This window comes from Coregonus lavaretus, assembly GCF_964263955.1.
Source record: "Coregonus lavaretus genome assembly, chromosome: 5".
NCBI lineage: Eukaryota > Metazoa > Chordata > Actinopteri > Salmoniformes > Salmonidae > Coregonus > Coregonus lavaretus.
In genome coordinates, this window is record NC_139992.1 from 30,010,468 (window position 1) to 30,033,819 (window position 23,352).

Sequence of the window (23,352 nt, forward strand, 5' to 3'; positions counted from 1 at the left end):
TAAAAACTGTAACATAGAGGCTCAGAATGAATTAGAGGAAAAACAAAAAGAAATGGAGGAACTTATTCAAGAAAGATCAAGTGTAATATATTATAAAAATAAAGCAAACTGGATGGAATATGGGGAAAAATGCACCAAATTATTTTTTTTATCAACATAGGAATGCTACCAAAAATAATTTATTGAAACTGGTTACAAATGACCCATGATTCATCAAATGATATTTTGAAGGAGGAAACAAAGTATTTTAAGCATATGTTTTCGTTTGTCGCGTCCAACTCCTCTAACTGAAGCAAATTGTAGAGATTTTTTTTCTATTGATAATGTAAAATTAACAGCCATACAGAGACTGATGTGAAGGTGAAATTACAGAGGAGGAACTTCTGGATGCAATTAAAGACTTTAAGACCGGGAAAACTCCAGGGTTGAATGGCATACCAGTCGAGGTATACCAAACCTTTTTTGATATACTCAGAGGACCGTTATTAGCATGTTTTAACCACTCCTATGTAAATGGTAGATTATCAGACACTCAAGAAAAAGGTCTGATTTTAATTATTACTGAAACAGGATACAGGTGGAAAATATGAAGATCCAGTCCATTAAAAAAATTGCCGGCCCCTTAAACTTCAGTGTTGTGATGCAAAAATTCTAGCAAAATGTATAGCGCATAGAATTAAAAGGGTATTGTCGGACATTATTCATTCTAATCAGACAGGTTTTTTACATGGGCGATACATTGGAGATAATATAAGGCAAGTACTGGAAACAATAGAACACTATGAAAAATATGTGAAACCAGGCCTACTATTCATAGCAGACTTCGAAAAGGCATTTGATAAAGTACGACTGGGGTTTATATATAAATGCCTGGAGCATTTCAGGTTTGGACAATCTCTTTTATAAATTGGGTTAAAATCATGTATAGTAACCCTAGGTGTAAAGTAGTAAATAATGGCTATTTCTCAGAAAGTTTTAAACTGTCAAGTGAAACAAGGTTGTCCACTATCGGCATATCTATTTATTGTGGCCATCGAGATGTTAGCTATTAAAATCAGATCCAACAATAATATCAGGGGATTAGAAAATCCAGGGCTTAAAAACAAAGGTGTCATTGTACGCTGATGATTCATGTTTTCTTTTAAATCCACAACTAGAATCACTCCACAGCCTCATAGAGGATCTAGATACATTTTCTAACTTCTCTGGATTACAACCAAATTATGATAAATGTACTATATTACGTATTGGATCACTAAAAAATAAAAATTTTACATTACCATGTAGTTTACCAATAAAATGGTCTGATGGTGATGTGGATATACTCGGAATACATATCCCAAATGAAATAAATGATCTCACTCCAAAATCATTTAATAGAAAGTTAGCAAAAATAAATAAGATCTTGCTACCATGGAAAGGTAAATACCTGTCAATTTGTGGAAAAATCACCCTGATTTAACTCTTTAGTATTATCCCAGTTTACCTATTTGCTTATGGTCTTGCCTACGCCTAGCGAACAGTTTTTTTTAAATTATATGAGATAAAAATATTCAATTTTATTTGGAATGGCAAGCCAGACAAAATTTTAACGGGCCTATTTATATAATGAATATGAATTAGGAATTAGAAATGATTAAATATTAAAGCATTAGACCTATCACTAAAAGCTTCAGTCATACAAATTATACTTAAATCCGAACTGGTTCTCTAGCAAACTAGTAAAATTGTCTCACCCAATGTTCAAGAAGGGACTTTTTCCCTTTATTCAGATTACAACCCCTCACTTTCAGGTATTTGAAAAGGAAATAATCTCCCAAATATCACTATTTCTAAAACAAGCCATAGAAAGTTGGTTGCAATTTTCAATTTAATCCTCCAGAAATGACAGAACAAATATTGTAACAAATATTGTGGTTCAACTCAAATATACTAATTGATAAAAAAAGTTCTTTTTTTTAGAAAATGTTTTTAAAAAGTATAATCTTCGTAAATTATATTATCGGTAGGAATGGTGGAGTTCTGTCGCACATGCAGCTAACAAAAACATATGGAAATGTCTGCTCTACCCAAAATTACAACCAAATAATTGCAGCATTACTGCAAAAATGGAAGAGGAAAGTGGAATAGGGAGAAAGAATGGAACTTGTCTGTCGGCCTTGCATTAAGGAACAAAATTGGTTAAAGAAAATTGTGATAAATAAAAAAGTTTACCAGTTTTCATTTTAGGACCAAAAGATTGACAGCTGTCCCATATAGATTGCAAAATAGTTGAAGAGATTTTTTACGTACCGATTCCATGGCATAGTGTTTATGAACTGATACGCAAAACGACGCCGGATTCAAAACTTAGAATTTTTCAATTTTAAATTATTATATACAATTCTTGCTACCAATAGAATGTTATTTATATGGGGGATACAATCTTCCCAGCTCTGCAGATTTGGATGTGAAGAGACAGAATCATTAGATCATTTTGTTTTGGTACTGTCCATTTGTAGCTTGTTTCTGGACACAGGTCCAGGAATGGCTGAAGGATTGCAATATTTGCATGGAGCTGACCCTGCAGACAGCACTTCTGGGTGATCTGAAAAGTCAATCGATCAATAATATAATAATACTTTTAGCAAAAATGTTTATTTTCAATTCACAAACTGTAGAAACAATGAGAATAGAAAGGTTCAGAGCTTTTGTAAAACATCACAGTACAGTTGAAAAATATCTGGCAAATAGAAATCCAATATGGATGGTGTTAAGAGATAGATGGGAGGTGTTGAATGGAGCTGAAGGATGGGACTAATAACAACAAGATAACTATTGTAAGACATGCTGTGTCCATAATAAGTATATAGGTTAAAGAGCACAGTTAGAAAGATATGGCATATAGAAGCATACCAGATGGACATCATGAAAATGATCGGAGGAAGTTCAGGAGTAAAAACAAACAAAATATAATTATTGACTGTGTCCATAAAATGTATGTATAAGCATGAAGTAGAGGCCTAAGCATTGTTGTTTACTCCAATTAGGGAAGGGATGGTGGGGTTGGAAAGTAATAAAGGGAAATATATATATATATATATTTCTTTTTTTTAAGGATATGTATGTATGTGAATATATGTATACAGTGCCCTCCACTATTATTGGCACCCCTGTTTAAGATGTGGTCGAGGACTTCCAAAAATTCTCCTTTTTTTTAAACAACATAGAACCCAAATGCAAAAAAAGAGAAAAATCCAACCTTTTACATTACTTTGGTGGTAAAAAAAAAAACTTGAAATCATGTGTCCCACAATTATTGGCACCCCTAACAATTCCGCTGAAAATTTAATTATTTTTTTTTTTAAATATATTTTTCTGTAGTTGCTAAAGTTGGTCAGGGTATCTAGGAACTTTTAATTAGTAATTCATGACTTCCTGTTTCCCTGGGGTATAAATATGACGTGACACAGAGGCCTAATTCTCTTACCCATTTGTCAACATGGCAAAGACAAGAGAACACACCATTCAAGTAAGGCAGATTTGTGTCGACCTTCATAAGTCAGGCAATGGCTACAAGAAAATAGCCACTCGCCTTAACTTGCCCGTATCTACAGTCAGAGGAATCATTAAGAAGTTTAAAACAACTGGAACAGTGACAAACAAGGCTGGAAGAGGTCCCAAGTTTATCTTGCCACAACGCACAGTGAGGAGGATGGTAAGAGAAGTAAAAAAAAGTCCTAAGCTCACTGTCACAGAATTGCATCAAAGAGTGGCATCTTGGGGTCACAAAGTCTCCAAAACAACCAGACGCTCTCTACATGCCAACAAGCTGTTTGGGAGGCATGCAAGGAAAAAGCCTTTTCTCACTAACACTCACAAACGTAAACGTCTGGAGTTTGCTAAGCGGCACTGGGACTTCAACTGGGATCGTGTGCTTTGGTTTGGTTGCTTTTTGGCAACAAACACTCTAAGTGGGTCTGGCGTAAAACAAAAGATGAGTATGCCGAAAAGCACCTCATGCCCACCGTGAAGTATGGTGGAGGATCTGTGATGCTGTGGGCCTGTTTCTCTTCCAAAGGCCCTGGGAACCTTGTTAGGGTGCATGGCATTATGAACGCTTTGAACTACCAGGACATTTTAAATAAAAACCTGATGGCCTCTGCCAGAAAGCTGAAGATGGGTCGTCATTGGGTCTTTCAGCAGGATAATGATCCAAAACATGTGGCAAAATCTACACAAAAATGGTTCAGCAGTCACAAACTCAAGGTCCTCCCATGGCCATCTCAGTCCCCAGACCTCAACCCAATCGAAAACCTGTGGGGGATTGGAAGTGATGCAGACAATTACATTGATGGAAGTTACAATCTATCTGCAATATTAAAGCTGATCTACCCCCTAAAAAAAGAGAAGCTGCGTGTATCTACGTTTACTAACAATTAGCGTACCAAAATGTTGGAAATTATAAGCAGAAACATATCTAAATTGGGCACAAAAAAAACCTGCCTCCTCTGACTGTAGCCTACAGAGCATTTTCTATATTTGCTGGTTAAGGTCGGGCGCAGGCCTCCGATTTTCACTATCACATATAGTCAGGCGGTTGCGAATGGGTTATTAGCAATTGCGGGTGAACAAACGGCTGACCCACGCAACACTAGTGTCAGTTCATTTTTTCCACCACTAGTGTCCCCCATTTTTGATATTTCCCCAAAAAGCTCCTACTGGCAGACGTGTTTGTGTGTTCGTATTCCCTCACATCTAGCCTACTCTGCAGATTGCTACTTCTACATCACTTCCTGGGGAAAGCAAAGAGACAGACGTTGTTTTATTGTTGCTACAGATGTGTGTGTGTGTGTGTGGCAGGTTCCAATGAAGTAGATTACATATCCCTCAGGGAGATATAATAGAGAAACTTACTTCAGTGAGAGAGGGAGGGAGAGAGAAGGAAACACAGGGCGGTTTGATATGCATTGTTCTTGTTTACTCTGCTCATTCCTCAGATGGATGGAGGGATACAGGGAAACACACACACACACACACACACACAGTACCTCTATAGGCTTTCAGCCACTATGGTTACTCAGTGAATTTATCCTCCCCTGCTTGCCAATTAATATATCATTACTGCCGATGATCTCAGTACCATCAGCCAGCCAGTGTTTTCCCCCTAATTAAAACATTAGATGAGTCACTTGATTGTATAATTTCCTCAAAGAAGGCCAGTTTCCTGTGCTCATCTGCTGATTTCTAATATAAACTGTGTCCTTTCCAGAGTTAGCCCTCTAGTCTGAGTGCACACATTTCGTGTGTGTGCGTGATTGTGCACGTCTCCCAGTGTTTGTTGGTGTGTGTGTGTCACAGGCTGCCCGCAGGTGGCTTTTCTGGGGGAAAACGATCTCCATGAACATTAAAAATGACTAAAACATAACGGACCTACGTTCATGGTCAGTTTACTCTGTCCAGCTTGCTAACAGTCATCAAAACGAAAGCTAGACAGTCGGGGAGTATCAAAAAATCCAAAAAGTGATGGAAAGAGGATGATTTTTTGGCTAATATTGCAGCAAGGAAATGTAATAAATTAAGTGCGGCCCTCCAGACCTTGGCGAAGACGGAATGCGGCCCCTGGGAAAATGAGTTTGACTCTCTGCTCTTACTGGTTTACTGGCACTTCTAACTAACTGGCACACAGGCCTTGGTCACAAGTATTTAATCCCCTGGCCACTGCACACCCAAAATGTCCTCCCGCTGTGGTTTAAGGCTGCGCTGGGACCAATGCCAGAGATACTGGGTCACCAACCGTTGCCACACCTCCTTCCCAGTAGCTTAGAGTACTGCTGCTACTTCAGGTTACTGTGTGTTAACGGTTACATCACCTTATGGGCTTCTGGCATCAGAAGATACGAAAATATAATTTTTCCTCCACTTCTCTCTGTCTTGATCTTTCTCTGTCTCTCTTTCTGTTTCTATCTCCCTCGCTCTGTACTGTATGTATCTTTCTCTCACTCTCCTTCATCCTTTCTGACTTTTGTTCTCTTCTGTCTCTCTCTCCTCTCTCTGTCTTGTCTCTGTGGGTTAGATGATGACAGGAGAAGGCTCTTGATGGATGAGAAGAGTAAATGTTTATTTTCAGCTCAATCAGATGTTTCAGCCTGGTTGTAGCTTAGGGGAGTATAAGCCAAAACGAATAACATGACAGGAGGCAATTCCTCAGCTGAGATATCCCGGCCGTTCTAGAAGGACCTATCTATTCAATATCTCATACAACACTGAGATTGTAGGTGCAAGTGATTCCTCATGTCAATGCACTGTCCCCCATTCATGATTCAAGGCATTCTGCAAAGGTACAAGGCACAGATACATTCTAATCAATATTTTGCTAAACTATGGACTTTCCGGATTGGTTGTATTGAGCAGGAATACTGTAACAGCTGATGACTCAATCTCGGCTCAATCAATTAATCTATTCCATGCTTCTGTGCTGTTATGGTTTTGCCCATTTTAATCCCCTTCTAACTAGAGCAAATCTTGGCAGGAGTGTTTTGCAAGTCATTTGCATGGCCTGTAACTGAACCCAGAGGAATAGAAGCAGTAGGAACACCAGCCTTTTCTGGTAGACAGAGTTAAGACTAGACTTGCTTTTTAACTCCAGACCTTTGCTAAGGCGTTGTCTGTCTGTACTGTTTGCTTGACCTTCTAACATGGAAGGAATTCTATCAATGCGAACAGGCACCTACTTTAGTAGTCTGGCTGGCAGACCATATAGAAGTCCAGTCCAGCTACTCTGCTCTGCAACACCAGGCCAAACCTGAGGGCTACAGCCTACAGCTTTCTCATGGGGCCCTTATTGCTCCCTATATGAAAAGAGAGGGTTTTGCACACATTCAACTTGGCATTGGAGCTGGACAATGTCCGCTCACTGTTTTCTGCTAAAAAAACATCCATCCTTTTCCCCTAACACTCCCTCCCATCACAGCAGACCAGGTGGGTGGATCTGTTGTTGATCTTTGCCAGAATGCTCTGATAGTGATGTTGAGGTCTTTCTGTTGTTAGGAGTGCTCTCTGCTTTCCCACAGGGTCTTCTGATAGTGAGTGGTCTGCCTCTGTGATGTTGGGGGTCTGTGATTGGTCTGTCTTCGATAGTGTGGGTCTCTGAGTGGACAAACTGGGAAAACATTTAATTTAACTTTTTTAATGATGAGATGGCACCTGCTACAACACAGCACCGATGAATCATGATCAGGAAATGCTCTCCTGTTGGGCTGACACACACAGCTAGATTTCCATAATTGTAGCTATTTATGGCTAATTGTTTTCCCCTATAATCACACATCAAATGTACCATTATGTAGCCAGCTTGTGGTTTGATTGAAGGGTTAATTACCTGCCACAGATATAATTATTAGGGTTGGGCGGTATCCAGATTTTCATACCATCATACCGTTTCTGTACCGTATCGGGGTATACTGTATTACCTAAAGTGCACACAAGGGGCGCTATTAAACAAAATATATATACAGTAGCAGTCAAAGGTTTGGACACCTACGCATTCAAGGGTTTTTCTTTTTGTAAAAAAATAATTACATTGTAGAATAATAGTGAAGACTTCAAAACTAACAATAACACATATGGAATCATGTAGTAACCAAAAAAAGTGTTAAACAAATCAAAATATATTTGAGATTCTTCAAAGTAGCCACCCTTTGCCTTGATGACAGCTTTGCATACTCTTGGCATTCTCTAAACCAGCTTCACCTGGAATGCTTTTCCAACAGTCTTAAAGGAGTTCCCACATATGCTGAGCACATGTTGGCTGCTTTTCCTTCACTCTGCGGTCCAACTCATCCCAAACCATTTTAATTGGGTTGAGGTCGGGTGATTTGTGAAGGCCAGGTAATCTGATGTAGCACTCCATCACTCTCCTTCTTGGTCAAATAGCCATACACAGCCTGGAGGTGTGTTGGGTCGTTGTCCTGTTGAAAAACAAATGATAGTCCCACTAAGCGCAAACCAGATGGGATGGCGTATCGCTGCAAAATGCTGTGTTAACCATGCTAGTTAAGTGTGCCTTGAATTCTAAATAAATCACTGACAGTGTCACCAGCAAAGCACCATCACACCTCCTCCTCCATGCTTCACGGTGGGAGCCACACATGCGGAGATCATCCGTTCACCTACTCTGCGTCTCACAAAGACACGGCGGTTGGAACCAAATTTGGACTCATCAGACCAAAGGACAGATACAATTATCACGTATTTCAATGGATCATTAGGTCTCACACGTATACAACCTTATACGATTTTTTTCTAACACTATCCGTAACCCAGAGGTCGTAACTGCTCTAGTTTTATGAAATAGACAGAGTTAGAGCAAATCCCCAGTTGTTTATGACTCTTGACTTGTTTAATGTATCTATCTCACACGATGATAATTATCTCCCTTCCTGTTTGTACAAGATACAGTCTTTACAATATAATCTCAATATTAACTAGTTTATTTTGGTATAGGCCTATTACCTAGAGTCATTTTCGGACCCCCCTTCCTTCCTTTATACCCTTATGAGATTTTGGTAACTATTCTCTGCCCTTCACAAGAATTACTATTCTTATACAAGTTCAAATCATTTCACCAAAATCCATGAATAAAAATTACTGTGATTATCCTTGCAGTTGGGATTTAAATGCTTTTTCAGATCTCGTCAACGTCTTTATTGTTCATAAGTTCATCACCGGCCTGTTTATAACCTTAACGTCAAAGGCCAGGTCTATTCTATACGGATACTATCATCCACCTGTGCACGGTTTTCGGTGTCCTCAGAACAATAAAGACGTATTTTGAGCCCCGCAAGGACCATTTGTCACGAGAATTTCTATCTCTAATTAATCAAACTTAATGCTCTGAATAATTCCCAGAGGGTGTAAGGCTCTGGTTTAATCATGAATTAAACAAAGGTCCACAACCGGCAAGAATGATCTGTATGTTTAATCATGGAGAGCTCTGCCGCCAAAAAACACATATACAGCTTTTATACTTCACACAAAGGCACTTTGCTCCGCCCACCTTTAGGAGGCCTTTAACCAGTTTCTCAGTCCCCTTCATCCTGGAATGTTTGTCTCAGCAGTTTCTAACTCACCCCCTCTGTTAGTGGGTTTATAATGATAACCCTAACACAGTTCACACAGTCATCATCAGTATTGGGGTTAACAATTTTAGTCATAATCATAATTCCTCTATCAGGCCACCAGCTGCATTAAGTACTGCAGTGCATCTTCTCCTCATGGACTGCACCAGATTTGCCAATTCTTGCTGTGAGATGTTACCCCACTCTTCCACCAAGGCACCTGCAAATTCCAGGACATTTCTGGGGGGAATGGCCCTAGCACTCACCCACCGATCCAACAGGTCCCAGACGCGCTCAATGGGATTGAGATCCGGGCTCTTCGCTGGCCATGGCAGAACACTGACATTCCTGTCTTGCAGGAAATCACGCACAGAACGAGCAGTATGTCTGGTGGCATTGTCATGAGGGAGGAGGATGCCTTCCCTGTAACGCACAGCGTTGAGATTGCCTGCAATGACAACAAGCTCAGTCCGATGATGCTGTGACACACCGCCCCAGACCATGACGGACCTTCCACCTCCAAATCGATCCCGCTCCAGAGTACAGGCCTCCGTGTAACGCTCATTCCTTCGACGATAAACGCAAATCTGACCATCACCCCTGGTGAGACAAAACCGCGACTCATCAGTGAAGTGCACTTTTTGCCAGTCCTGTCTGGTCCAGCGACGGTGGGTTTGTGCCCATAGGCGACATTGTTGCCTGTGATGTCTGGTGAGGACCTGCCTTACAACAGGCCTACAAGCCCTCAGTCCAGCCTCTCTCAGGGATTGTGCGTTCCTGGTGTAACTCGGGCAGATGTTGTTGCCATCCTGTACCTGTCCCGCAGGTGTGATGTTCAGATGTACTGATCCTGTGTAGGTGTTGTTACACGTGGTCTGCCACTGCTAGGACGATCAGCTGTCCGTCCTGTCTCCCTGTAGCGCTGTCTTAGGCGTGTCACAGTACGGACGTTGCAATTTATTGCCCTGGTCACATCTGCAGTCCTCATGCCTCATTTCAGCATGCCTAAGGCACGTTCACACAGATGAGCAGGGACCCTGGGCATCTTTCTTTTGGTGTTTTTCAGAGTCAGTAGAAAGGCCTCTTTAGTGTCCTACGTTTTCATAACTGTGACCTTAATTGCTTACCGTCTGTAAGCTGTTAGTCTTAACGACCGTTCCACAGGTGCATGTTCATTAATTGTTTATGGTTCATTGAACAAGCATGGGAAACATGAGATTAGGAAGGTGTTCTTAATGTTTTTACACTGTGTGTGTACAAATCAATATTTTTATACTATTAAAAAAATATTTATACACAAAACAATTTAGGCAACAGGGATCTTGATCCAGGAGGGAATTTAATGTTTCTGGAGCACTGAGCTAGATATAAATTATTTGACACATCTTAGATTTCTTATTGTTATACTTTATACGTTTATAAGCAGTGGCACTTATAACTAAGGGGGGTATGGATACCCACAAAACCGGTATTGAAAATCATACTGTCTATTTCAAAATACCCCTGTATATGGTATAAACGGTATATCCCCAAGCCTAATAATTATAGATATATTCTGCCCAGGATCAATCATGAGACCAGCTCAATACCAGCTGTATGTGTGAGGTTGCTGCTGACTTTCTAGTCATTTTCTGAAAAACAACAACTTTCATAGAAATAGAAGCATATAACTGATGGGAGTAGACCTGAACAGTGGTTTTGTAAATGAAGATGGCAGTAATATTTTGTAATTTTATTTAACTACGCAACTCAGTTAAGAACAAATTCTTATTTACAATGACGGCCTACACCGGCCAAACCCAGACAATGCTGGGCAAATTCTGCGCCGCTCTATGGGACTCCCAATCACGGCCGGTTGTGATACAGCCTGGAATCGAACCAGGGGGTCTGTAGTGACGCCTCAAGCACAGAGATGCAGTGGCTTAGACCGCTGCGCCACTCCCCCAGTCATCCAACAAGTTTGAGAACCTTTCAGTCAGGCTACGCAGCATCCTAGTTCTTTAAGTTCCTGGGTTCAGGTGCAACAATCCCCAACAAACACACACCATGTTGTGTTGTTGTCTTAGGTCTCTCTTTATGTAGTGTTGTGGTGTCTCTCTTGTCATGATGTGTGTTGTCCTACATTATTATTTTTAATCCCAGCCCCCGTCCCCACAGGAGGCCTTTTGCCTTTTGGTAGGCCGTCATTGTAAATAAGAATTTGTTCTTAACTGACTTGCCTAGTTAAATAAAGGTTGAATAAATAAAATGCGCACACACACACTGGTCCTTTCTCAGTGCTGCAGATACTCAATGCTAGTTCTGTACTGCTTCTTCTTTGCCCCTCAGGACCAGATCACATGACCTGGGTGTTTACCTCCACATTCTCTTCCTGTTTCAGACCCACTCAGTCTAGCCCCTCCTCTCTCATCCTCACTCGATCTCTCATCATCCCTCTCTATTGTCTATCTCTCTCCTCCCCCCCCCCGCGTCTCCTCTCTCCATCTGTTTCTCTCTATCTTCCCCCTTCTCTCCATCTCTCTCTGTGACATTTTGGGGTACAGAGCAAAGGCTGTCTGTTTAGTCTTTCATTCATCTCACTGTCTTTTCTCTTCATCCCTTGTTAATCTCTGGCTGCATCCCAAGTAGGGCATCTTTCCTTCATTCCTTTCTCTCCTCTCATTCCTTGTTCTTTCTCTCGTGGACTTGAGAGCATAATAGATTAAGACACACTGCAGTCATGACTGCTGCAGGGAGAAGAAGCTGCTGCAGTGTGTGTGTTCGGCTGTATATGTGTGTTGGCCATGTGTGTTTGGCTGTGTGTGTGTGTGAGTTAGGCAGTGTGCGTGTTTGGCCGTGTGTGTCTTTGTCAGTGGCGGGAGCCTCTTAAAGGGACACCCTGCCTGCATTGATCTGGCGGCTGGTAAACCTGCAGTGGCTCAGAATAGCAACACAGCACTGCAGCTTCGACGCTCTCCTTCTCCTCCCTCCTTTCATCCTCTGTCTGTCGCTTTCTTTAACACACTCCTCTCCTATTTCTGTCGCTTTCTCTGACATCTTTTTTTATCTACTCATCCTCTCCACTCTTCCCCTCTTTCACCATCTCTCTCTCTCGCTCACCTGGTATTGGTCTGGTAATCTATGGAGTAACGCGGGACCGCGGACTAAAGCCCTGAGTCAGTCAGTTAGGGGGAGAGAGTGGTTGAGTCATCAGTGTTGTGCTTAGACTAGAGGACAGACGGTCAGTCGGTAGGGATCTCCTTTGCAACTCGTTTCAAAACAGGAGGGAAAGTCACTGCCCGTGTGAGTCATCATACTGGAGATATAGCTACTCCGCCATGGTGTGTGTGCGATGCGTGTGTGTGGATTTCATGCATGTTTTAATATGTGTGTTTGTGTTGAAAGTCGATCTCATGCATGTTTTAACGTGTGTTGATGTCATGCCTGTATTAATGTCCGTTTCGCCATCTCTTGGTGCGTGCAGACGGGTTCTGGGGCTGTCCCCTTGGAGCCCGCCTTTCAGGACTTCCAGTGTGTGGACGTGTTCGTTGATATTATGCCTGTATGAACGTGCGTTTCTCCTCTGTGTGCAGGCGGGTTCGGGGGCTCTCACCATGGCTGCAGCATTTCAAGACTTCCAGAGGAGTGAGTCGGACCGGCTAAACGAGGTCAAGGGTCATCTAGAGATTGCCTTATTGGAGAAACACTTCCTACGTAAGTAACCATAACAACCTTAACACACTTTTTGCTTTTTATTCATCCTCCATTGCTACAGTAGCTATCTGCTTGTGCACATGAATTGGTGAGTCAGTGTGAGAATGGGAGGGGCTGGAGGAATGGGTGTTGGGATGGGGAAAAGAGGATGGTGGAGAGATGGGTGAGGTGGAGGAATGGACGAGGGAGTTGGGATGCTCCGTAGCCTGAGGGGGAAGCAAATTCAATTGTGCTGACTCATGTTCATTCTCACTCACTCACTCATTTACATTTAAGTCATTTAGCAGACGCTCTTATCCAGAGCGACTTACAAATTGGTGCATTCAACTTAGGATAGCCAGTGGGATAACCACCACTGGGGGAGGGGGGGTGTAGAAGGATTACTGTTATAATTCATATTCACTCATACACTCACATTCATTCTCTCTTTCTCTCACTCACACACACCTCTGTGCTGGGTCAGCCACTCTAGTTATGCCTCTGGCCAATGTGACTGCCCTGCCCAATTAACCCCACTCAGGGATGGGTACACACTGTACCAAGCCTACACTACGGTAGTGTAGTAGCATGTGTAGTGGCCTGTGCTGTTTGTGTGGGTGTGCTACCCCACGTGTACCTGATGTGTGTGTGTGTGCGCAGTTTTTCCATCCACAGGTCTGCCAGTGTGCCTCTGCATTGCTGAAGCTAACGCTCAGGCTAAAACTGTATGACTAAAGCCTATTGGTAAGGCTATATGGCTAAAGCTATAGGCTATGGCTAAAGCTATAGGTTTGAAGCTATAGGCTATTGCTAATTGCCAGGGCTAAAGCTATAGGTCTAAAGTTATATGGCTAAATGTACAGTGCTAAATATATACTCCCCTAGTATTTATTTGGACAGTGAAGCTAAAATGTTTTAATTTAGCTCTATACTCCAGCATTTTGGATTTGAGATCAAATGTTTTATATGTGGCGACAGTACAGAATATCACCTTTTATTTGAGGGTATTTTCATACATATCTGTTTTACTGTTTAGAAATGAAAGCACTATGTATCTATCCCCACATTTGAAGGTGTCATAAGTATTTGGATGCATTCATTGAGGTTATCAGGGCTGGGGTGAGCAGCGGTTGTAAAAACAATACTAAAATAATTAAACAGCACACAGAAATAGACTTCCATAATTAATAACGTACCAACTGCCTCTGTAGCGGAAAAAAATAATAATGTAAGCATAGGCCTGTTTCTTTTTGCAACAACACTCACTCATCAGACATTGTAAGCAAGCTAATTACAATGCCTCCTAAAGACATGATTGACATCGGGAAAAGAGGGTGGACTTATCAGCTGATCATTAATGTTGATGATGATGTAACTCTGCTAGTTAGCTAGCTATGCTGTCCCCAAAAAATATGTTTTACTTGATTTGCTACTGACGTGCCTCTTACCAGTGGTGATTTTGGCATGTAAATCTTGGTGGGGCAAACTCCCATTTTTTAAAATGTATTGTTGATGCATGCCAGCAAAGCCACTACACAACAGAACACTAAACAATACATTTATTGCACTATAATGGTGACAAACGGTGCCCACAAACCGTTAAGGCCTACATAAAGCTGTCCCAACAGCAGAGCTTTTTATTCAGCACCATTGAGTGAATCCTTACCACTGCTTCACCTGGCTGTCAGCGGAGCCTTGTCTGGCAGTGAAACAGTTCATTCAGCCTCATTTACTGCCTTTTTAAAAAACATAGCTGATATGGCTGACTTGCTTAAACAAATGTCCCTGGCATATTACATAATTTATGCAGCAGCATACAGTACATTTTTGGACTCCCTTTGTTGTGCTCACTTGAACAGGAAGGTGGTGTGGCAGTCCTTCTTGTGGGAAAATTGTGTCATCAGTCTGGCATTCTGTGGATTTATGGAGCTTTCAAGACAACTGGGAACTCAGAAAAAAAACAAGGTTGAATCATGACGTCAGTGATCTTCAGATCGGAACTCTAGAAATATGCCGGAGTTCCCGACTTGGAATTCCGAGTTGAATGACCGTTCAAAACTTATTTTCCCAGTCGGAGCTCGTTTTTTTCAGAGTTCCCAGTTGTCTTGAACTCACTAAAGTCTGAGATTTCCGAGTTTCCAGTTTTGAACGCGGCAGAAGTCATGCTGGATTGACAGCATGGTCAATGTATTCAACTTTTTATGGCCCATGGCATGTGAATGTTTATCCTTTTAAGCTTGGAAAAGAGACCCTTAAACCCAGACTTGGACCACACACCCACTCCACTGAATAACAGGCTAGTGATGGCTTTGCAACGCTTGCAGTTATCCACTGATTCCTTCCAAACCATTCATTGTTGAATTTGCAATTCCAACTTGTTGTGTAATGTTTGTCCAGATGAGCACCGATACGTTTTATCTATAATTTCTCTACATATGACAAGGATTGAAAAGGATATGCCAGTAGATTGTCGACTTGATTCATGATGATTGCTAGCTTTCTAGCTAAGATTTGGAAAGTTTTATGTTGACATGATCAGTCCAATCAAAGCTATGGTAGATATAACATGATTTGATGTCATTTTATCTGTGGCCAATGACTTTGAGCCTTCTTGAATGGCATCACCCAATGGGCTTGAATTTCCGAGCTCTCCCTGTAAATTTTGCAGTGGCGTGGTGTCCCTATGAGTGACAGAACACTGAGCCAATCACGGCGGAACACTGAGCCAATCACCTTTATTTCCTGGCTGCCCCACCACCACAGAAAGCAATAAAGCTAGGCCTAAACACCTGCATTTTGGAGCTGCCTTAAGAAAGCAAAAAAGATACCATATTTGTATGCAGCTTTATTAACTCAATGATTTTTTTTATTTATTTTTTTACATTGTTTGCAAACTGATATGTGACACGTATTAATGCCAAAATAACATGCACAACGGGCAACAATTCTTTTGGGGGGGAGAAATTTGCTATTTTTATGTGCTAATCGTTGCAATCAAAATTGTAACATTCATTCTCTCTCTCTACATCTCACTCTCTTTCCATTTCTCTCTATAGGGCTCTTTTTATCTCTCCCGCATGCACACACAATAATTAATAAAAGAAATTGCAAGGGCAGGTGCTCGGGCACTGTTTGAGCCCCATCTGTGCATGTGTCTGTAGTGTATTAAAGTAGTCAAGTTTAGTATTTTGGTCCCATATTCCTAGCACGCAATGACTACATCAAGCTTGGGACTCTACAAACTTGTTGGATGCATATGCAGTTTGTTTTTATTGTGTTTCGGATTATGTTGTGTCCAATAGAAATGAATGGTAAATAATGAATTGTGTCATTTTGGAGTCACTTTTTAAAAATTGTAAATAAGAATATAATATGTTTCTGAACACTTCTACATTAATGTGGATGCTACCATGATTACGGATAATATCTGTTACGTATACGCCCGGAGTCAGAAAGCAGGTGCAGAAGGTGAGTTTAATACGGAACAGATTCAAAATAACAAACATGGGAAGCGTACTGAACGCGAGACAATCAATAACACCTAAGGACTGATGAACAGAGGGCTAAATAAAGGAGAAGTAATCAGGGAAGTGATGAAGTCCAGGTGTGCCTAATGATGAGGCGCAGGTGTGCGTAATGGAGGTTTGCCAGGTGTGCGTAATGATGGGTTGACAGGACCAGTGGTTAGTAAACTGGCGATGTCGAGTGCCGGAGCGGGAGTAGATGCGACAATCATGAATTATTTGTGAATAATGAGTGACAAAGTTACAGATGCATAAATATTATACCCCCAAAAAATGCTAACCTCCCCTGTTATTGGTAATGGTGAGAGGTTAGCATGTTTTGGGGCTATGATCTTATGACACCTTCAAATAGGGGGACTAGATACATAAAGTGCTTTCATTTCTAAATGGTAAAACGGGTATGTATGAAAATACCCCTAAATAAAAGGTGACAATCTGTACAGTTGCCTCATATATAAAACATTTGATCTCAAATCCAAAATGCTGGAGTATAGAGCCAAATGAAATGTTTTTAGCTAAAGATAGGACTGCTGGTAGGCTGTCTCAATAGTCCTCTCTCTCTGTCTGTCTCGCTCGGTCTGTGTCTCGCTCGGTGTGTGTGTGTGTCTGTCCTTATTCCCTCTTATTGTTCTCCCTGACATGAGGTTAATTAGGCGTAGTCCATCATCTCAGCCCTGTAGATGGAGAGGGAAGGTGGACTGTTATATAAGATAATCTGCATATACACTGGACATACTCATGCATTATTCATCTCTGCTTTGTTACCAATGACAGTCTTCCATAGCTGATGTTTGAGTTAGCGTTTAGCATGCTATAGAATACTGTCTCAACATGGCAGCCTTGCCTTTACTGAAGGTCAGAAGATGTTGTGTTTAGTCCCTGGCCTCTCTGCACACTTCATACTGAATGGCTGTTGTATTCGTGAACTAGAGTGTATCTGTTTCTGGGTAATGCAGGTCCTGACTAGGCCCCTCTCTGCTCTCTTTCTCCCACTCTCTATCCCTCTTTTCCTCCCAGTGTAATTGAACCAGTAGGAGCGGTGAAGCATGAGAATCCATTAGCAGCTAAATGGACTTTGCTCCGTTCATCCTTGCTTTCTTCTCTGTTCATCTCTGCTTTCTGTTCTGTTCATCTCTGTTTTCTGTTGTGTTCATCTCTGCACAGTTTGTTCAGTGTGTGGAGGTAGTGGAGCAGGGCGAAGTGAGAGAGTGGGGTCTGAGTGGATGAGATTCAACTGGCTATTGGTTACAGACTGGCATTGCCTATAGTCCTTCTGATGCCCCAGTCTGAACAGCTGAAACGACCTCAAGCTACTAGACAGGCTAATATGCTACTAGAACTCTGAGACAGTCTGTATACATGCAGTAAAGAGATTAATCGAACTCGACCAAAACAATGGAAATGCCATGGAAATGCATGGGGGAAAGATCCTGAATCTCCTCATTGCCCCCCAGCAAAACTAGTCTACATTTAGCCTATTGTTTATATGTGTATTTCACATTGTTGAGAAAAACATCTGAGTATAATGCTTGTATGGATGGCAACCCCAATACATGTTCATGTCATCATCACCAATCGACTGCATTACACTTAAAAACGACTGACTACCACCACCGATTTCTGTATGCTAGCAATGCTACCAGCTTATATGAACAGGAGTTAGCATTTAGCAGTCACGTCTAAACCTGAAAAGGGACAACTTCTAAATGTTATGCTGCGAAAACAGCCATATATATATATATTTTTTTTTTAATCGGACTGTAGTAACCACATTGTGGGCCTGTTACAATACATAAATCATGACGGATTTGACGAATATCCACTTTGTTAGATCAGATTTGTTGAATGTGCGCCAATCTGGCATCCTCCTATCCCCCACGGTCTGCGTTCCATTGACCTCTTTACCACATCTATTAGACATGGCAGCATGGACTTGATGGAACCCATGAAGGTTCAGAATACATAATACTCATAATACTGATTAAATGGTTATGTGCTCGGCCAACCAAGGTGTGTCCAAAATGGCACCCTATTCTCTATGTAGTGCATTACTGTTTACCAGGCCTCATAAGGCTCTAGTCAAAAGTAGTGCACTATGTAGGGAAAGGATGCCATTTGGGATGCAACCATAGTTGACAGGTAGCTATTGCTGTGCTAGTGCTGTGGTAATGTGTGTTACTGTTTGAGGGTAGCAGATTAAAGAGGAAGACTTCTACTCTCTGTCCTATTAGCACATCACCTCTGACTGCACAGACACTCACTCTGATGTCACTCGCTGTAAGCGCTCTACTCACCCCCTCATCTGCTTTATGGGCTTCTTTCCCATCTCCGTCTCCTTCACCCCCGCACTCCTGCTTGCCGCCTCTTCTTCCTTCACCCACGATCTCTCTCTCTCTCTCTCTCTCTCTCTCTCTCTCTCTCCCTCTCTACCTCTCTACCTCTCTCTCTCTACCTCTCTACCTCTCTACCTCTCTACCTCTCTCTCTCTCTACCTCTCTCTACTCTATCAAGTGATATCTGCAGCAGAGGGCTCATTAACATGCCTGCTGCATACCTCTCTGTGTTGTGTTTTGTATGATGACAGAGTAGAGTAGTCTCTGGAGGTTGCAGGAAGGCATTGTTGTCCTCATCAGTCACTGGATGATAATCCAAGCCCGCCTTGTTCGTTTGTCACACTGATTCCATGCAGGGAATAGGGTGCCATTTGGAATGTGATCAGATGAATTGCAATTAATTGCAAAGTCCCTCTTTGCCATGAAAATGAACTTAATCACAAAAAAACAATTCCACTGCATATCAACTCTGCCACAATAGGACCAGCTGCCATCATGTCAGTGATTCTCTCGTTAACACAGGTGAGAGTGTTGACGAGGACAAGGCTGGAGATCACTCTGTCATGCTGATTGAGTTAGAATAACAGACTGGAAGCTTTAAAAGGAGGGTGGTGCTTGAAATCATTGTTCTTCCTCTGTTAACCATGGTTACCTGCAAGGAAACACGTGCCGTCATCATTGCTTTGCACAAAAAGGGCTTCACAGGCAAGGATATTGCTGCTAGTAAGATTGCACCTAAATCAAAAAAAAATTCGGATCATCAAGAACTTCAAGGAGAGCGGTTCAATTGTTGTTAAGAAGGCTTCAGGGCGCCCAAGAAAGTCCAGCAAGCGCCAGGACCGTCTCCTAAAGTTGATTCAGCTGCGGGATCGGGGCACCATCAGTGCAGAGCTTGCTCAGGAATGGCAGCAGGGAGGTGTGAGTGCATCTGCACGCACAGTGAGGCGAAGACTTTTGGAGGATGGCCTGGTGTCAAGAAGGGCAGCAAAGAAGCCACTTCTCTCCAGGAAATACATCAGAGACAGACTGATATTCTACAAAAGGTACAGGGATTGGACTGCTGAGGACTGGGGTAAAGTCATTTTCTCTGATGAATCCCCATTCCGATTGTTTGGGGCATCCGGAAAACACCTTGTCCGGAGAAGACAAGGTGAGCGCTACCATCAGTCCTGTGTCATGCCAACAGTAAAGCATCCTGAGACCATTCATGTGTGGGGTTGCTTCTCAGCCAAGGGAGTGGGCTCACTCACAATTTTGCCTAAGAACACAGCCATGAATAAAGAATGGTACCAACACATCCTCCGAGAGCAACTTCTCCCAACCATCCAAGAACAGTTTGGTGACGACCAATGCGTTTTCCAGCATGATGGAGCACCTTGCCATAAGGCAAAAGTGATAACTAAGTGGCTCGGGGAACAAAACATCGACATGTTGGGTCCATGGCCAGGAAACTCCCCAGACCTTAATCCCATTGAGAACTTGTGGTCGATCCTCAAGAAGCGGGTGGACAAACAAAAACCCACAATTTCTGACAAACTCCAAGCATTGATTATGCAAGAATGGGCTGCCATCAGTCAGGATGTGGCACAGAAGTTAATTGACAGCATGCCAGGGCGGATTGCAGAGGTCTTGAAAAAGAAGGGTCAACACTGCAAATATTGACGCTTTGCATAAACTTAATGTAATTGTCAATAAAAGCCTTTGACACTTATGGAATGCTTGTAATTATACTTCAGTATACCATAGTAACATCTGACAAAAATATCTAAAAACACTGAAGCAGCAAACTTTGTGAAGACCAATACTTGTGTCATTCTCAAAACTTTTGACCACGACTGTACTACTACTTATACACCGTTGAGCTTGAAGTTGTGCAGAGGCATGTACTGTATGTGTGAACGGTTCAACGATTCTCAATGTATTCACCACTGTTTGTTTCGACAATGAACTTTAATCAGATGAATAAAGAGGGTGACAGTTAAATAAAGGTGAAATAAAAGAGGAGTTCATTGTTCAAGATTTTATTTAACCTTTATTTAACCAGAGAAGTCAATTGAGAACCAAAACCAGTGAACAGGACAACACACAATACCACTAAAAATAAATAAAACGCTATACAGAGGAAAGGTACAAATTCATCAAATATACAACCAATAAGAAATGTACAGTTGGTTAGAGCAGAAAAGTCCAAGGCAACACAGCAGACTTAATGATCAGCAGGTACATTGATCAGATAGCAGCTCAGTTAATGTTTTTTAAAGAGTGTAGTGGGATGAATGTGTCAAGTTTGTTTGGTCTTTTGCAGCTCGTTCCAGTCGTTGGCGGCGGAAAACTGTAATGAATGGCGGCCAAAGGAAGTGCAGGCTTTGGGGATGACCAGTGTGATACATCTACCAGAGCGCAGGTTGCTGTTGGTGGTGGAGATGCTGAGGTAGAGGGGAGACTTACCTATGAGGGACTTAAATAAATTAGTACCCGTGGGTCTGACGTTGTATATGTAACGAGGGCCAGTTGACCAGGGTGTAAAGGTCACAGTGATGAGTGTTGAAGGGGGCACTGGTAACAAAGCGGATAGCAGTGTGATAAATGACGTCTAGTTTATTGAGGGAGGTTTTGGGGTAAGCCTGTAAACCACATCACCAAAGTCCAGGATTGTCTGGAAGGTCATTTTTACAAGGGTGTGCTTGGAAAAGTGGGTGAAGGATGTTTTGTTGTGGTACAGAAAACCAATTCTGGATTTTAACTTTAGATTGAAGGTGGGTGTAGAAGTATTGAGGAATAGGTGAAGGTCAGAGAAGGCATGCTGGATGTTGTTACCAGACCATAGCTAGGCCACTGCCCATACCAGACCATAGCTAGGCCACTGCCCATACCAGACCATAGCTAGGCCACTGCCCATACCAGACCATAGATAGGCCACTGCCCATACCAGACCATAGCTAGGCCACTGCCCATACCAGACCATAGCTAGGCCAAAGCCCATACCAGGCCATAGCTAGGCCAAAGCCCATACTAGACCATAGCTAGGCCAAAGCCCATACCATACCATATCATAGCTAGACTACAGGAAGATTCAAGACCCTATTATGGAACTGGCCTAGAGGGTGTCTATTGAACATGTAACAGTATTAGCCCTGTGTGCTAATGGTTGATAAGCCCTGTGCACTGTAGCTGATAAGTCATTGAGAAATCCTAAATATGTGTGAGGTAACTAGTATATGAATAGGATCATGTAGGATCTGGCACCTCTCTTTCGTAACGTCTGAGATCCCCAGAGATTGGAAAGCTGCCGCGGTCACCCCCTTCTTCAAAGGGGGTGACACTCTAGATCCGAACTGCTACAGACCTATATCCATCCTGCCCTGCCTTTCGAAAGTATTTGAAAGCCAAGTTAACAAACAGATCACCGACCATTTCGAATCCCACCGTACCTTCTCCGCTATGCAATCCGGTTTCCGAGCTGGTCATGGGTGCACTTCAGCCACGCTCAAGGTCCTAAACGATATTATGACCGCAATCGATAATAGACAGTACTGTGCAGCCGTCTTCATCGACCTGGCCAAGGCTTTCGACTCTGTCAACCACCGCATTCTTATTGGCAGACTAAATAGCCTTGGTTTCTCAAATGACTGCCTCGCCTGGTTCACCAACTACTTCTCAGATAGAGTTCAGTGTGTCAAATCGGAGGGCCTGTTGTCTGGACCTATGGCAGTCTCTATGGGGGTGCCACAGGGTTCAATTCTTGGGCCGACACTTTTCTCCGTGTATATCAATGATGTCGCTCTTGCTGCTGGTGACTCTCAGATCCACCTCTACGCAGACGACACCATTTTGTATACATCTGGCCCTTCATTGGACACTGTGTGTTAACAAACCTCCAAACGAGCTTCAATGCCATACAACACTCCTTCAGTAGCCTCCAACTGCTCTTAAACACTAGTAAAACTAAATGCATGCTCTTCAATCGAACGCTGCTGGCACCCGCCCACCCGACTAGAATCACCACTCTCGACGGGTCTGACCTAGAGTATGCGGACAACTACAAATACCTAGGTGTCTGGTTAGACTGTAAACTCTCCTTCCAGACTCACATTGAGAATCTCCAATCCAGGGTTAAATCTAGAATCGGCTTCCTATTTCGCAACAAAGCCTCCTTCACTCAAATCAAATCAAATCAAATCAAATTTTATTGGTCACATGCGCCGAATACAACAGGTGCAGACATTGCAGTGAAATGCTTACTTACAGCCCTTAACCAACAGTGCATTTATTTTAAACAAAAAAAGTAAGAATAAAACAACAACAAAAAAGTGTTGAGAAAAAAAGAGCAGAAGTAAAATAAAGTGACAGTAGGGAGGCTATATATACAGTAAAATAAAGTGACAGTAGGGAGGCTATATATACAGGGGGGTACCGTTGCAGAGTCAATGTGCGGGGGCACTGGCTAGTTGAGGTAGTTGAGGTAATATGTACATGTGGGTAGAGTTAAAGTGACTATGCATAAATACTTAACAGAGTAGCAGCAGCGTAAAAAGGATGGGGTGGGGGGGGCAGTGCAAATAGTCCGGGTAGCCATGATTAGCTGTTCAGGAGTCTTATGGCTTGGGGGTAGAAGCTGTTGAGAAGTCTTTTGGACCTAGACTTGGCACTCCGGTACCGCTTGCCGTGCGGTAGCAGAGAGAACAGTCTATGACTAGGGTGGCTGGAGTCTTTGACAATTTTGAG

General features: G+C 42.3%; 1 protein-coding gene across 1 annotated transcript in view; it reads left to right on the forward strand.

Moving 5' to 3' along the window:
• Positions 1-23,352, forward strand: part of LOC311129130 (GRAM domain-containing protein 4-like) — an 86,365-nt gene that overhangs the window by 21,572 nt on the left and 41,441 nt on the right. Inside the window, exon 3 of the mRNA XM_084161422.1 lies at positions 12,671-12,791. Within this exon, the coding sequence (XP_084017548.1) occupies positions 12,671-12,791 (121 nt within the window). The remainder of the gene's footprint in view (positions 1-12,670; positions 12,792-23,352) is intronic.